This window comes from Ammospiza nelsoni, chromosome Z (genome assembly GCF_027579445.1).
Source record: "Ammospiza nelsoni isolate bAmmNel1 chromosome Z, bAmmNel1.pri, whole genome shotgun sequence".
NCBI classification, from domain to species: Eukaryota; Metazoa; Chordata; class Aves; order Passeriformes; family Passerellidae; genus Ammospiza; species Ammospiza nelsoni.
In genome coordinates, this window is record NC_080669.1 from 75745403 (window position 1) to 75761490 (window position 16088).

Genomic DNA, 16088 nt, shown 5'->3' on the forward strand with positions numbered 1-16088 from the left:
TACAGTATCACTGGTTAGGAAATTATTGTGGTGGGGGTTTTTTTTTTCATTTTTGGTTGAGATTTTTGGAGATTTTTTGGGGGGTTTTTTTGGTTTTCTTTTGTTTTGGAGGGGAATGGCTCTATACTGATGAGTAATGTTATGCTGGTGTTCTCTGCCAGTATAGCTCACTGCATTTTGATCAACAGTCAAAAATACTTTATTATGGAGTATACATATATTCCAAATATAGAGGTGTGCATTTATGCTTGCTTTGTACCTACAGCTGCACTGATAACAGCTTTATAATATTGACTGAACCTTGATAGTTTCATATCAAGGTTGCCTGTAGTGCATAATCATGAGATTTAAATAAAGCAATGTATTTGAGTGTTTTCTTTAGGTGATAAACACTGTCTGAAAAGTATGCTGGAATGTTTCTTGTGCTTGCATAATTTTGTCATTATTGCACAAGTTGCTTCAAGGTATAATGAAAGTACATGCAACAGGGGTGGTTGAGGATGGTTTACACTGTCAGTCTGGCTCAGAAATAGTCCACGTTTTACTTCTGGGCCTCAGCCATCCACTTAAGCTAGTTTTGCTCCCTGAATAAGTCAGTTACTTCTCTCCAAGAGGAAATGCAGGCTCAGTTGACTGTATGTAACTCAGGCACAGTTGAGCATTTTTTCTGGATGGTGGGGTAATGGCCTATGGCAAGTTTGGCTAGGGTGGTGAGCAGAGCAAGCCAGCTCTCTCCCACCTGGCTTGATGCCCTTGAATGCCCTCCACATTGTGTCCTTGGGCATGACACACGTTTCAGTCTAAAGCTTTAAAAAATTGCTCTTTCTTAATTTCAAACACTTTGAACACAGAAGAACAGGAAAAGCTGCTTTGCAGCCAGATGGTGACCCAGGCCACTTGCTGCAAAGTTGTCTAGCCCAGACTCAGGGTGGTCTCAAACAGTGTGAAGGTGAGCCCCTCTGCAGCATTTAGGCTGTGAGTAAAGACACCTCCACACTGCAGTACATCAGGGTGGTCTGAGAATATCTGATATTCATACTTTCTTTTCCTTTATTGGCTGCATTTCAAACTACATGCATGTTTGAGAGTTGCACATCCCACATACCTTGGGGAATCCATAGAAAAGAGAGATTTGGACAAGTGAAAGAAGAGTCTTGACTCTGCTCAGCGTGGGGCAGGTCTGGGCAGTTGTCTTTTGGGGTTATTTGGTGATATCTGCCTCAGCCTGGCAGCCCTTCTCCTTTCCAAACAGGATTTAGCACAGTCATCCAGAAGCTCTTGTGCCAAGACAGCAGTGCTGCTCATCATGTGATGTAACTATGTTTGTATGGCAGATCATGGTTTTGTCCTTCTTGAACTGGGTGCTCTAATGGCCTCTCTTAAGTGTAGAAACAGTGAGGACAGAGCTTCAAAATATCTTTCTCAAATAATTGGTTTGAATATTACTGCAGAGCAAAAATGCTTCCTAAATAAAATGAACTTCAGGAGCAAATTATAATGGTCAGTATTATAGGTGAAGCTTCTGCAGATTTGAAGTCCAGAGGGTGAATGTAAGTTATAAGTATTCCAATTACAACTAATTTCACAATAATTCATGTTTTGGATCAGGTTCAGCACTTGCGGCAAGGGACGTGTGACCTCTGAGGTTTTTACAGCTACTCTGCAGCTAAAACCAGGGAGATAAGCTTCTAATGTTTAATCCTAGGCAGAAAAAAGAGAGGAGGTGAGAGAAAAGGAAAAAAAAAAAGAAAAATATTTATTTTTGTTGTAAACTTATGGGTTGTCTTATGTGCCACAATTACAGAAGTACTGTGTGTGTGAGGTGAACTTAAATGTCAAACTCCTCTAGGGTTTCATCTAGTTGTGAGGATAATAACATCTGTTCCCTAGTTTCTACCTGTTCCTCTTCCTTTTCCCCTCCTTCCCCCTGCTCCACACATTTCCAAAGGTCATGGCTGTGGGAAGCCTTTAGTGCACGGGTCTCAAGGCACGTAACTCATATTTCATCTGCTAGAGCAGCATTGTCACAATTCCCAATATAGAACAGCCTTCTCCAAATTAAAGGTGATTGGTGATTTGTTTTTCAAGATGATGGGAAATTTTAGACCAAATGTTGCCACATATTTCAAAAGACAAGATCACTCTGGATGTAAATCCAGCAAGATGTTGTGTGACCCTTTTATTGTAAGTCTTACCTCAAAGTCTGTATTTTGTACCTTTCATATTTCTTCCTTCACCATTAAAATTCTTTCTAAAGTGAGATCTGTGCATGATTTGTGCTAATCTAGTCTGATGGAGTAATGTGAACTAAAGGCTTTAATATAGTTAGACTTGCATTGAACCCGTATTTAGACTTTCTTAGTAATTAATACATCCAATCTTGTTTTTATTTCAATCAGGTGACTCCTCCTGTGAGAACCTTTGCCAATACTTAATTAGTTTTGCTTTTCACAATGTTCACTTTTCAGTGGAGGTCTACTACATGGCATTTCCTCTCGTGTCTTATACAGTGGGCTAAATTTAAATCCTTTCTCTGTGTAGGTAGTTGAGAGCTGTGACCAAGTAATCTCTCTGAACTAAATAGTTACATTGTGTTAGCCTTTGCAACAACAGACCCAAACTGTTCAAAGTAATAATTTGATCCTGAGTATAAATCGACTTTGTACTGGATGAAACCATTTCCACTGCTAATGAATGGCTAGTTTTTCTCTTGTGTTCTTGGATCAACAGCTTTTGTAAGGTAGCTTGATCCATACAGAAAAAGTTGTTAGGACTTTTATTTTCAATATCTTTTATGTATTTATTTGCTTGAGCTGTGATAACTGATAGTTTGAACACTGAACGTTTTCCAGTTCCTTCCTCATATTTCAGCTAGTGAGTGGTGCAGCTGGTGTTAATGTGCAAAGAATGTATCCTTGAAAACGTTAGATTCTTGTCTGCTATCCTTTTCCCCTGGTGTATGCATACTTGCTAATCAGTAGGTAGCTCTGGGTTGAAATTTGGGCAGTGATTACTGCAGACAAAAATGGGAGCAAGTACTCAGCATTACAATAGCTGCTGTAGAATTAGGTCACTAACAGGCTTTCAGCAAAATAGTGTTAATTTTCCTCTTCACACACTCAAACACATAAGGTATACTTATAATTTCACATATTTTGTGAGTGATCCCCAAGTGTGGCATTCCTAGCAATGGTTTGTGTGAGTCTTTCAGCTTCAGGTGCTTCATGTGAATGCACAGTTCAACATTCAGCTATCCTGTACTGAAGACTAAAGAAAGAGCTCCTGCAGTTGGGCTCCTGCCAATAGTGCAAATGTGAGTTTGTGCATACCTTCATTCATAAGTTAGAATTAGTCATATACTTATGTTTCTGAAATTCCAGGGCAATATGTGTATATATGTGGTTACTGAGGCTTATTATCTTGCATAAGTCTGCAGTGAATCAGTCACGAGCATCACTCCTTGGCTGTCAAATACCTCTCATCAGAGGACATAGGTGACCTCTGATAGCATTTAGCAGCTTTTTTCATGAGACCTGAGAACTAACATGAATAAGATGCTCCAATCTAAACCCAACTTTTTGATGAGCTGATCACTTCAAACATTTAACAAGTACTGGTAAAAATTGCCTCCACTCAATCTCTTCAAGTTATGACCATTAGTTTTTGCCATACTTAATGATAGTCACTTGGTTTGGTTTTAGTTATTAAATTTTTCTTATTTGGACAAAATAAGCTATTTGTCACTTGCATTTCTAATACCTACATAGGTATCTGATCTTTTTAAGCTCTTCTACTGTGGTTTACAAATATTTTCTGTATATAGTATTCTAAAGTAAAATACTTATATCTGTGAGGCATATGTATTGGCATCTAAATATGTTTTGCATTTATAGTCTGTGTGCAGATTCTGTGAATAGTTCTTTAGTATGGGAAGTTGCAGAAATGGGAAAAGGAGAGTACTCTCCAAAGATGTTTGAGGTGGTGTTATTTGTGTAATGCTTTGTGAGTTCTAATGACTTGCTTCATGATGAGATTGGAGCGAGCTTTTGTAGAATATTTCACACAAGGAATAAAAAATTATGTGTTGGTGTTTCATACCATAAAATTAAATGTTCTGCCAGTCTGTGGATTTTGACAGGTGAACTTGTGAGGATGTGCTTGGCCTTGTGCATCGTGTGCCATGTGTCTGGGTAGACCTCACTAGATTCATGAAGAGCAGAATTTTTCCTAAGGAATAGCATACTGGAATAGAAACTGAAAATAAACTGAAACAGAACTTCTGATTCATACAATTACACCCAGATTGTAGTTCTCCAGTTCTCCAGCTCTTCAGGTTCCCCTTTCCCCTGCCTTTTCTTCCCTGTGTCTGGCACCTCAGTCTGCAGCCACCAGAGACCATTGAGAATTGTTGCACGTCTCTTGCTCCTGCAGTCAGACTTGCTCAGCACTTTGGAAACAATAGCTGCTTCATTGCTGACTTGTGAAACAAAAAAGTTAAACATATCAGCAACAATGCATGAAAAATGTGATGAACAATCTTCCACAGGAAGAGGGTTTTCCATTCTACTGTGTAGATATACAGAATTTATTGGTGTCAGAAGCTAATAAGTAAGAAAACCTTCTTCTTTTGTGCTTTATCTGCCAGCTCAATGCTGAGAGGAGTAAACTGTGAGATTTACTAATAATAGCAGGAAGGAAGAACCCTGTTAAGCATAGATAGAAAAGTTGGAATGATTTGTGTGTGTAAAATCCAAGGTGTTTTTTCCTCTCCTCAGCCCCTTTTTATAGTCACCCTTCAGAAGAGAAAAACAAAAGAGAGCTTCAGGAGGTGAGTCTCACTTTCAAGGGAGGATTGAGGGAGAAGAGGCAGATGCAAGTTACAGATACTATAATGATGGTCGTGTGAAAGGGATGTGAAGATGTGAGACGTGGTCTTAAAAATTTCTGTTTAATTTTCTTATTCTAACAATGTCAGAAGAGACTTGCAGAACTGACTCACTCTATGTCCTATTAGTAGCAGTCTCAATCTTGTATGAGCTGCTTTCGGTTTTAAATGAGGTGTAGCATCACTACCCTGCAGATGCTGCTGTCTCAGCACTTGCTGGTGAGTTATTTACAAGGAGTCAATTTTCTTAACTTCTAAAAGAAATTGCAGAAAAGCATTGTTTTATTTTACAGCAGTAAAAACCATGGATCCTAGCCATCATGTGTATTATTTTAAAACGTTCTTTTATCTTCATTGCTTTGTTTCTTCATTGCTTCTGATATCTTCATTGCTTGCTTTGTTCTTCTGAGCGTTATTTTAATGGTGCAGGGCTGCCTTTACTATTTCTCCCTGTTGAAACCAGGACTACATCCCTGAAAAGTACTTTTATAGCAGTATTTTCTATTCTGAGACCCTCAATGAAACACCTAAACAGCTGCTAGGTTTTTTTATATCAAGGAAAATAAACTTTCTAAGCTAGAAAATCCCATCCAACAGACAAAATATAAGCTTCTCATTTATATTTTTCTGAAAAACTTTGGAATTTTCAGCATCTTTTTTTGTGGACTGAGAGATTTCAGTCTATATTTGAATTCTATTTACAGTCACCTAGCAAAAATTGAAAACAAAATTTGAACTTTCCTTCGTGTTTTCTTTTTAGACCATGTGCTGCCTCAACTGAATGATCAGTCTAAATTATTGGAAACTGAAAGCTGGGTGTTAATTTACTTGTAAAACAACATCATCTTGTGCCTCTTGCATTGTGATAAGTGGTTTGTTTTAGTTAGGGCAATACATTTAAGGAAGTGCTGCATTGTAGAGGGGGTAAGGAGCACACTAAAACTGATGTGAGGCTGTGTGTTTCTTGGCAGCATCAAAGTCTGTTGTATGGGTAGAAAGGATAACATGAAAGAGTCAGTCTGTTTTGAGGCACTGGGTTGCTGAGGTGCTACAAGATCTGCAAGTGGGCCATAAACCCTTTGCAGGGACCTGTGTTGGAGGAGCAGAGCAGAAAAGGAGGAGCAGTGTTGCCCTCAGAAAGCTGGGTCAGTGTGCCTGCGTGTCTTTTGGGTCCCTGGCTGTGAGCAGCAAGAGAATGAGGGAGTGCTGTTACCATAAGCAGGCATGAGAGTGAGCCCATGTACGTGCATCAACTGTGTGGTTAACACGAATTTCTTGTAGCCTGTGTCTATGAGATTTAATTAGGAAAGAGACTGTCTCCAGTGTATTAACTAGAAGTCAATATTTGCTGAGTACTTAATTCTCCCACTTTGCCACCTTAAAAGGAGGGACATGCATGTATATATGCCTAAGTGAAAAAGTCCAAGGGTAACAAAGTACAATTAAAACAGCATTTGAAGGAAATAAATGAAGAAAATACAACTGCTATGTAATTACACATGGACTGACTTGTTCTGATAATGTCCTGCTGCATTGTAGACCTTTCTCCTTTGTCAAGATTGGAAGGGGAATAGCAGCATTGAGGGCCAATTTGTGTGCAGAGAGAAAAGTGTTTTCCCACCCCAGTGGAAGGGTGGTCATACATGATAATATGCTGCAGTATGTCTTCATGTGATCTGTCAGATACTTATTAAGAAAGGAACTACAACCAGTCTTGAGAGCTTTTAATCTCAATAAAGGTTAGTACAACAGGAATTCATCAGAAAATATAGATCTGTAGTTTCAGGAATTGCCCATTTCCTTGATTAGTAAAAAAAATCAATTTATTTCTCGTAAGTGATTCTCATTCCTTACATTCACTCTGAAAGGATATTGCGTAACTGTTGTTCTTTATTCTCAATATATTATTTAATGCGAAAGCTGCATTTCAGCATTTAATCTATTTATGTGCTGTTTGTACATGTGAAAAGAGACTTTCTTTGGATTTGGTTCATTGTACCTTAAAAATAATTTGAATACCACAGGTTTTATTGTAAACAATGAAGCACTCCAACCCTTGGGTCACTGCCGGTTTTTTTAAAAAAACACACTTGGAATTGCTTCAGAAATTATCAGTGTTCTCTTATAAAACTAATTAGGCTTTTCCTGTGATGAAAGAAGATTAAAGGTCATATAGTTCAAAGTAAGTTTTTGGATATTTCCAGATAAAGGAAAATAAACTCTCATTAATAAGGTTGACTTCTTAAATGTGAATTCACGAGGGTGTATGAGCTGAAGAGAACCGGCAGGTATAGTATTATGCAGATAACATGACTCTTCTAAGGAACAGCAATTTTATTCTGCAGTCTTTATAAAGACTGAGTGATGTTGTCTGGCCCTTGGACCTGACATTGAGTAAAATGCAGCTGACAATGTGGGCAGTTGACATTTTCTTCTGAAGACATGCTGTTTTCAGAGCTACACAGTGGCTGACAGTACCCTCCAAAACTGAATTGGTGCTTTGAAATAATTAGATTATATTTTCTTCCAGTTACATGTCAGTAAAATGCAATAAGCACTGGAGAAGTGGAAACTTCTCTGTATGTTTTCATTGGATTCTTGGCTTATGTACTGAAAAAAATAAGGGTGGGTGCATTTCTTTTCTATGCTTTTCACCTGTATTAAGTACTGAAAAGGCATAGTGGGTAGCCACTAAGAGGTATTTTTAGTAATCAGACTTGTGTGCATTTGCTCACTGTGCTTGTTCCATGCTGTGTTGCAAAGCACAAGAATTCAAGGAAGTGTGTTGATCATGAGGTCACCAAATTCAAGCATATCAGGAAATGTGTGTAGCTGAATCAGATTTATTAAAGTACATCCTTCGTCCCCATACAATATTAATTTGCCAGTTGTAGTAAATGTCAAGAAAATTTTTGAATGGGGTAAAACGCAAGTGTGTAATTGACTCTGAGCTGTTTCCTTCTCCTGCACAGCACAATAACCTAGAAGATCGAAAATTCTCTTTTGGCCAGTAGCATCCCTTAACCTTCACCCCTTTGCTTTGTTCTTTGTTCAGATGATTAGGTGTTTTCCATCTGCACCTCTATGGCAGGAGAATCTGTGCTTGTTAATTTGAGCTGACTTCCTAAGGAAGCTGGGCTTATCTGATAATGTGTTCTCCCCTCACCTTGGCAGTAACCTTTGAACACACTGCTCAAGTTCAGTTCAGTCAGAACAAGGAGGTGAGATCTCAGCATACTGCGTCCTTACAAACTTGGTGAAGCTCAGCATCTGGATGGAGAAACCCTGCTGAGGAAATGGCTGCAGAGTGAAGTCAAACTTTACTGTTCTGCAGTCCAGACCTTTCTAGCGTGCCTTTTCTGATGTCTAATAAGGCCTAGGGGTAATCTATAATAATATTGTCCTAATATGTAACAACAATAAATCATGAACAGGCTTGCAAATATCCCAAAACATATTTAGTCTATTTTTGGTAGTATTTGGGTTCAGTGTGTTTCACAGAAGAGTTTGTTTTTTGTTGTTACCATCTGGAGAGCAGAGCTGTGCTCCTAGTAGTCATTGGTGTGCTTGTATTTAAACATGTACTTGATGACTAATTGATATGGCAAGGACATCCAAAATCAGGAGTGAGACTCCCAGTTTTCCTTTGAAAGTGTCCTCATTCTTCTGAAGAATCTCATGCTAGGAGCACTGAACAATGCGTGAAAAAAATTACTCTAGTAGGACTAAGAGTTTTTAAGTTAGCATACATTTTAATTGAGAACAGGCATATGAGAGCAAAAGGCAAAGTGTCCAAAAGGCATATTTTGCTTGAAAAGCAAGTCACCTAATAAGTTACCTTTTGATTGTGGTAGAAAAATATCATCAGTTGCTGCAGTGTTTCTTTGCTTTTATTGCCCTTTCAGTCCACTGCTCTGCCTGAGTGCTCCACCTCTTCAGTATCACTATGCTTTTTTCTCTCCAGCTCATCAATCCCAGCAGGGGTATTCTTCCCAGTGGTCTCTGTCTTGTTCGTGTTTGGTGGGGGTTTTTTTGGTTTACATGAGTTACATGAAGGAGTCTTCCAACTGTACTTTCCAAATCCATCTCAAAATTGTATACATTGTACAAATATGAAGTATTTGATGTCTGCTTCTGCTACATGTTTTTCTTTCTTTCAAAAGGCAGGTCCTGAGTGTCTCAATTTTTGTGTATGTGTTGTGCTCTCCAAGAGGTGCTAAATGCTTTAGTAAAATCATCCTTGTGTTGTGGCACTTGTTCATGAATTTGTCATCTCATGCCCTTGCCAGGGAAAGGTGCTTCTCATGCAAATCGCCACCTGGAAATAGCCTGTAGCTTTCCCAGTCTGCAGCTTGCTTATTTGTATTTCCATAGTGTCTAACAGTCCTGGAATCAGAAAAAAAAAAAAGGAAGAACTAAAACTACTGGAATGCAGGTGCAAGTTGGCCTTAGAAGCTGAGACAGGTGACACACTTACTCCATCTGGGGTGCACTTTTACCCCTGTTGGTAAAATTTCTTGCTAAAATGCCTGTGTCTGTAGGTGGTGCTTGAGACCGGGAGCTTTGAAAATGAAGCGCTGAAGTGTTGATACTTGCCCTGAGCTTGTCTCCTGACTCCTCACTTCTCCTTGCAGAGGGGGGCTGGGGTGCCCGCAAGATTAACTGCGGTAACTCGGAGGCGATGCTGCTGTTTGGCAGCTAGAGGAGGCAGTGAGGAGGGAATTTCTCTTCTTGTGCTTGACAGGAAAAAGACCCTGACAAAACAAATGTCTCATAGGACTGTGAGTTTGGCCTTGTGTACTCCTGCACATTTACTGAATAATATATTAACACCCTGTCTTTGTTTTTTTTCTTCCGCTGCAGATTAGAAGGCATTTGGTGCAGATAGGAAACTTAAATTATTTTATCAGCTTTCAAAAAAAGAAATAGCATATTTTTAAATTAATTCCTCAGAACTGGGGAAAGCCAGATTCCCAAATGGGACTCAGTCTCCGTTTATAAACAAGCTTCAGTGATTCATGTCCTGCAAATCTTTAATAAAGTGGAATAGTGCCATGTTATAAAACAGAGGGAAAACCTGCATCTAGATTACTAGAGATTTTTGTCTCAACTTTGGAAATTTTTTCAAGGAGGTGAAAGAATGTACTCTATTGAAAAACAGCCAAGCTCTCTCTCCCACAAATAAATCTTATGAATTTTTTTTTTTTTTTTTTTTTTTTTTTTTTTTTTATTACTCAGCTAGCTTTAAAGTCAAAGACTGAAGCCTGTGGGATCAGCTGTGCTAAAGGAAGGCAGTTCATCTTCTGTTTCTGTGTTCATTGCTTTTACTGTCAGCTGTATTGGCCATTTGCTTGGTTTCCCAGAAATGTGTACTTCTGGCATGGTTTTTCAGATAGGGGAATTTTTTTGGAAGCTTTCAGTTGGCAACAGTAGAATGCATAACTTGATATATGCATTATTACCTGGATGTGAGTGTGTTTTTTTCACTTTGAAGGTTGAATTAGTATTCTTCAGCAGAGATAAGTAAAATGATCTTTCTCCACTTGCTGAGGAGAGTAATTTTTCTTCTAGAAAGGTTTGATCTAGGCACATACGTATCACCTGCATTTCTGCCTGATAGTATTTGGGATGATGGCTGTCTAGTATTGCCAGAAATGCAACCTCTTATCATTCTGTACAATATTTTGATGGTATGCTATGTAATAATTTTCCTTGAGAGCTTTTGATATCCCATTAGTGATAAATTATTATGATACCTTTAGTTATGGAGGCAAAATAAAAATACTAACTTGATAAAATTTATTGACAAAGAGACTTCTTCATTTGCTTTTACTACATATATTTTTACTGATTTCGTGGTTTCATCTAGACTTCTTGACTTAGCTTCCTAAACCTTTTGTATAAGCTGACTTTTTAACCATTTCTTTTCAAGTATCTGCTTATGGAGCAGAATTATATATATAAAAATCCTGGCAACTAATCCTCAATTCATAGACATTTTTAAAAAATGTATCTGGAGTCTTGTGACTGTCAGATCAGGCTGAAGGCAGAAAGCAGGCTGGAAAGATTATTGATTTTTTTTCTTTAGCTGTTTTGTTTGTTTGTTTTCAAAGTGGTTTCCATGCACTTGACAATGAAATACATTCAGAGACCAGAAAACTCAAAAGTACAACAAAGCTTTGAAGGACTTTTGTGCGTAGAGAACTGGTCTGTTACAACTGACTAAGAAAACACTTTTTTTTTTTTTTTTTTAAAGAATTGAGCATTTGGTCAGCTATGCTAAAAAAAAAAAAAAAAGATACACAGAGCCAGTTAATCCAAGAAATAAGTACTAACAAACACAGTCAGAAAGAGACATGCTAGTTATTTTCTGCTTTCCCCTTTAAGAGGTTAAGTCTAAAGAGGCTGGTAATATCTTAGCTGCCCTCATTTCTTTGTCACAGAGCCTTTAACCTTCTTTACAGCCGACAAGGGTTTGAGGCAAAGCTGTCCTCACATATTTTCCCATTATTGTCTTGGAGTACTTTTCCCTTTCTGATCTATCTGATCATTACAGATAGATACAGTGCGTAGATGCACTGACTGCATCAAAATGTCTTTAAAAGTCATTTAAAAGTCCGTGATGACTGTTGACCTCTTCTAAATATTGGCCACCAACTGCTGGCTTCAGTGGTTAAGAATCTGAATCTGACTGTTCTTCTGCTACCTTGTCTGTGTAAAAAGAAATTCAGAATTTCTTTTTTCTGACCACAGGGCGCAAGGGTAGCGTGACATGAAGCCCTGGGCAGAAGTCAGGGCATTCCCATGTGCTGTGCCTTCCAACACTTGCTATGGAATCCTGCTTGTAGGAGCTGCTCTTAGAGAAGGGCAGTTTACACTGAAGCCTGTCATTCGTGCCTGCTGTTGTTATGGCATGAATTTGCATGTGAGTACTTTCTGTATGCACCCACAATTTTTTTAGCATGGATTTTTGGGAGGCTCTTTCCATATTTTAAAATTTCAAAAGTGAAAGACCTTTTCAGGCAAAGACTTTAAGGTGAATTTGCTGTGCAAACACTCACGCTCAGTCAGGAGGTTTGCAGTCCATTTGAGGATGAGATTGGAGTCTGAAGTATTAAATAAACAGCTAGTGGCAGCTTTGTGCAGTATCTGAGGCTGGATCACACACTGATATTGAGTCAACAAGGTCTGAATGTAGGAAAAAGCAAATATGTCATGGGCTGTGTAAACACATAGGTTTGCCTTAGGAAAGTTCCTTCATTGTTCTTGATAATGCTCAGGCCTCAGGGCAGAGATGTTTCAAAACTATGTATACAGCAGCTTTGGTTCACTGAGAAATGTTTATTCCAGGAATGATCAGACATCTAAAAACTGAGACTGGGAAATGGTGAAAAAAATTGGAGCTTTTAAGGGAGGCGCTATCGGAGATCTGATACCAGTCATCTTCTATGTAAGAGGTTGCTGCAAGGCAGAGGATAAACTGTTCTTTGTCTGCTGGAGATAGGACAAAGTAATGTGCTTAAAATGGACCAGGAGATAGTTGTGGAGCACATTTGGAACATTGATGATAATGCCAGTGAAGTGGCATGAATATACTGCCCAAGGAAATGAGATTGTAATGGGATGTGCTATTTTTTTAAGATGGACAACTGTTAAAAGTGGTTTAATTCCAGTAGCTTTTTCTAGTGGAGACAATGGACATAACACCCTTCATACTGTTTTTAAAAACAGAGACCTGCAATGTAAAGACAATCATACTTAGTAACATCTGGTCTGGTTGCACTCCAGGCAACCATGGTAAAGGTTTTACCTTCTTGTGACAATGTTGAGCTCTCTTGTACTAAATAAATATCCATGCTTCTAAGAGTACCTCTGTCTGGAGGATAATATGCTTTTCATATCTTTCAGGGTAAGGAAAAACATCCATGCCTTGTTTGAGTTAGTCTTGAACTGATGGAAGGCAGCTTTCATCCAAAGAAAGTAAACTTCCTATTTTTAAAGTACTTGAGTTATTTTGTAACTTTTTAATTAAAACAAGGCTATAAATGGGAATCTTTTCTCCTGACTAATGGCATTTAATTATGTGACATGTGGCTTCTAATAGCCAACTTTACAGCAAGTTATAAAATGTGAATAAGAAAATAAGAGCTAGGGAGTTTATTTTTGTTATGAAAGATCATGGTTTACAAAACTCTCATCATACTCTGCATGAGACTACATGGGTTCACTTCTGTGCCTGACTCTGAAACTGAAATTAAAACTTAATTTCTCCTAACTGTTTGAGTTAGGAGAACTTAGTATGACTCAGATTTCTTGTAATGCAGTACTATGATGTTACTCTTAAAACTTCTGCAGTAGGAGGACAACTCAGTGAGCTATGTGTTGAAAGAGGTGCAAAAACCAGATTTTCCTAAAATACACACACACACGTACGTAGTTGCTGAATCTACCTCATAAACCTGGCATGACTGAACAGGTTTTGCATGTATCTACACAGGTTATGTGTTTAGAGACTTGGGATTGACATGAAAAGCTTGAGATTTAATTAACATCACAGCTTAGTTCTCTCTTCTTCAAATGGAATCAGTGCCTTTTAATCTCTCCTTGACTTTGCCAGCTGATAGAGGACTGTCAATTGATTGTGCTCTAGAGCTTGAAATTCTGGGTTTGGACTTTTCTGCAAACTGGAAATAACCTTTGAAGAAGTCCGCAGAAAAAGATAAAATTTACATATACTTCACAGACTGAAATAGAAATCAGTCATCTTATTCATGTAACTTCCAGGCCTGTCTGAGTGGTATTCACTCTTTTTACAAAGTTGGAGGTTTGTGAGCAATGTTTAAACCTGGAGAGAACATTCTGTATTTTCATGAGTAACTTAGAGAAATACAATATGAGTACTCTGAGATACACCAGAATGCAGAGGGAGAATTTGGCACAGAGATAAATATATTTTCTGTGCTGGTTGGTTCTTGATTCATCTTTTCCTGGATTTGTCAACCTCTGCTCCTGATCTGCACAGCAGATCTGCACAGCTTTTAACAAGCTGCACAGCATGGATATTACAAATTTGGAATATATGAAAACATATACTCTGTGGTGGCAGTATATCTTAAATTAGTATTTATTTTGTGAGGTTTTCAAATTATTTGAGAACATGCTGAAATTAAAATAATTACTAAGCTTTATGGGTGCCCCTCCATATGTAACAGTGGTCTTGACCATAGCATTTCTCTCATCTCTTGTGCTGCCTAGACCTTTCCCTCAGCCTGGTTATTGCAGACCAAGAGAAATGGCCTCGTGTGAGCAGCTCTGGATTATTTGGCATATTGCTGCTGTTTTTCTCCTCACACAGAGCATTTCACACATTTCCAACTGTCCCCTAAGGGAAGATTCCTTAAAAAAAACCCAAACAAACGAAAAACCAAGTTCATAAAAATACAGGGGATGAAGGAGCACAGACCTGGTGGTGCAGGGAACTTCAGTGTAAAGGGGTTTCTTTTAAAATTACAGAGATTTTTACACAAAGTTTGCTATTCTAATAATGTTTACCTGGCTTTGGAAGATATTTCTGAGTCAAGGTCAGGAGCCTTTCAAAATAGGATCCTGGACAAAATGGGGACAAAGCTGCTCTGTAGGACAGGTAGGCTTGGTCATATTCTAACATGAAAATCACCCAGCTCCTGCTGTTTGTTGCTGAGAAGACCTCTGGCTACATGGTCTCTGGAAGGGTGCTTATGCCTTCACAGACTTCAGGTAGCAGGAAAACCATGCACCAGGTATTGACTGAGCTTTTAGATAGGTTTTCCTGCAGTTTTTCCCTTTTGAGAACAAAATCTGACAGTGGATGATGTGTGATTAAACTGAGTTTACCGGGGTCCTGCTGAACAGCTGACCTTCTCTTTTTAAAACAAGAAGCTTGTTAAATCTTCTATGAACACACTAAACATAATATTCCAGATAAGTTTTTATGCTAAGGCCAGTAGTTACAGCAAGAATTATTTTTTGATAAAGAAATGGCTCACTTTTTTTTCTCCATTATTTTTCCTCCAGGGGTTATTAGTTAACACTGGATTGAACCAGTGATCTTGGGTGATCAGATATGGTTCTGCAATATCTTGGGTATCCCATAGCTTTGAATCACAGCTTTTTGGAAATTGAGCAGAGGAAAGAAGAAAACAGATGGTGTGTTTGATCTTAATTAGAGGACATTCCCATTCACAGTATACAATATCTTTGTAGATCTGGCATTTCATCTAAGATGAAGAGCCTTATCCTAGGAGAATACTCTGCCATGTCTGTTCTGTCCTAATATTAGATAGTCCTGAAGAGTACCTATGACCTGCAGAGTTTTATATGTCTATGATTCTTGAGAAAATGTCTTACAGAAAATGCATGAATCAGGGAGTTGTTGTAACAGAGAAGAGGTTTGTTTGCCAGATGAAGGAAAAGGAGTTGCTATGCCTGGGAGCATTACTGAAGAAGAAAAGTATATGGAACAAAAAGTGGTATTTGTGGCATACCAGGTCCAGAATTTAAAACTTTGGTCTTTTTTTTTTTTTTTATTTCTGTATTTAATTTTAGAACTGACCAGCTTGTTGGAAGATGACGTTTACTCCTGCTTAAAGCTGCTATTCTTAAAACAAACAGTAGAAGAATGTGGAAGAACTCAAGCCTTTGCTGCCTTTTAGCACTAGCTATTTTATTTTTAAGAAGCTTAGTGTATGGCCAAGAGATAGGTAAGTTTATTGCAATGTAATTCACTAACTCTTTTTTCTCTGTAGCTTCTGTACCTTGTAATTGCATTGCTTTCCTACTCTATGTATGTTCAAAACCTGTCACCTCTGTGGCCCCGCACCATCCCAGGATGGAGGCAGTGCCAGGCCTGGTCTCTGCTTTCCACCAGCACCCAGCAGCATCTTGGAAACCAGTGCAAAACTGGGTATTAAATTCTCCATAGTAACCACTGATAGTCTGCATGTGCATTGGTGTAAATGTCTGCATTGAAACCTTTTTGCTGTATATATTGGCTCTCTTCAGCCATTTCACACATTATCATTAACTGTCCTTCTGTCATTAATTGTCCTCCATGTATGACATGGAGGGGAGCAAAAAACTCATTATGTTAAAATCAAAGCTTGTGGTTTTGCCATTGGCCCAAAGCCTGCTTATTAGGCTAGGCAAGGAACGAGTATTGTGGAAA

The 16088-nt window shown here is 38.4% G+C and overlaps 1 protein-coding gene across 6 annotated transcripts in view; it reads left to right on the forward strand.

Annotated features, from left to right (window-relative positions):
* Window positions 1–16088, forward strand: part of LIFR (LIF receptor subunit alpha) — an 85856-nt gene that overhangs the window by 37749 nt on the left and 32019 nt on the right. For 3 of the 6 annotated variants that reach the window (XM_059492686.1, XM_059492687.1, XM_059492682.1), the window contains exon 2: window positions 15470–15624. In XM_059492686.1, the coding sequence (XP_059348669.1) occupies window positions 15543–15624 (82 nt within the window). In that variant the 5' untranslated portion in view covers window positions 15470–15542. Of the gene's footprint in view, window positions 1–4775; window positions 4829–11638; window positions 11811–15469; window positions 15625–16088 lie in introns of all 6 variants that reach the window. The other 3 variants (XM_059492684.1, XM_059492683.1, XM_059492685.1) reach the window with 2 other exon arrangements.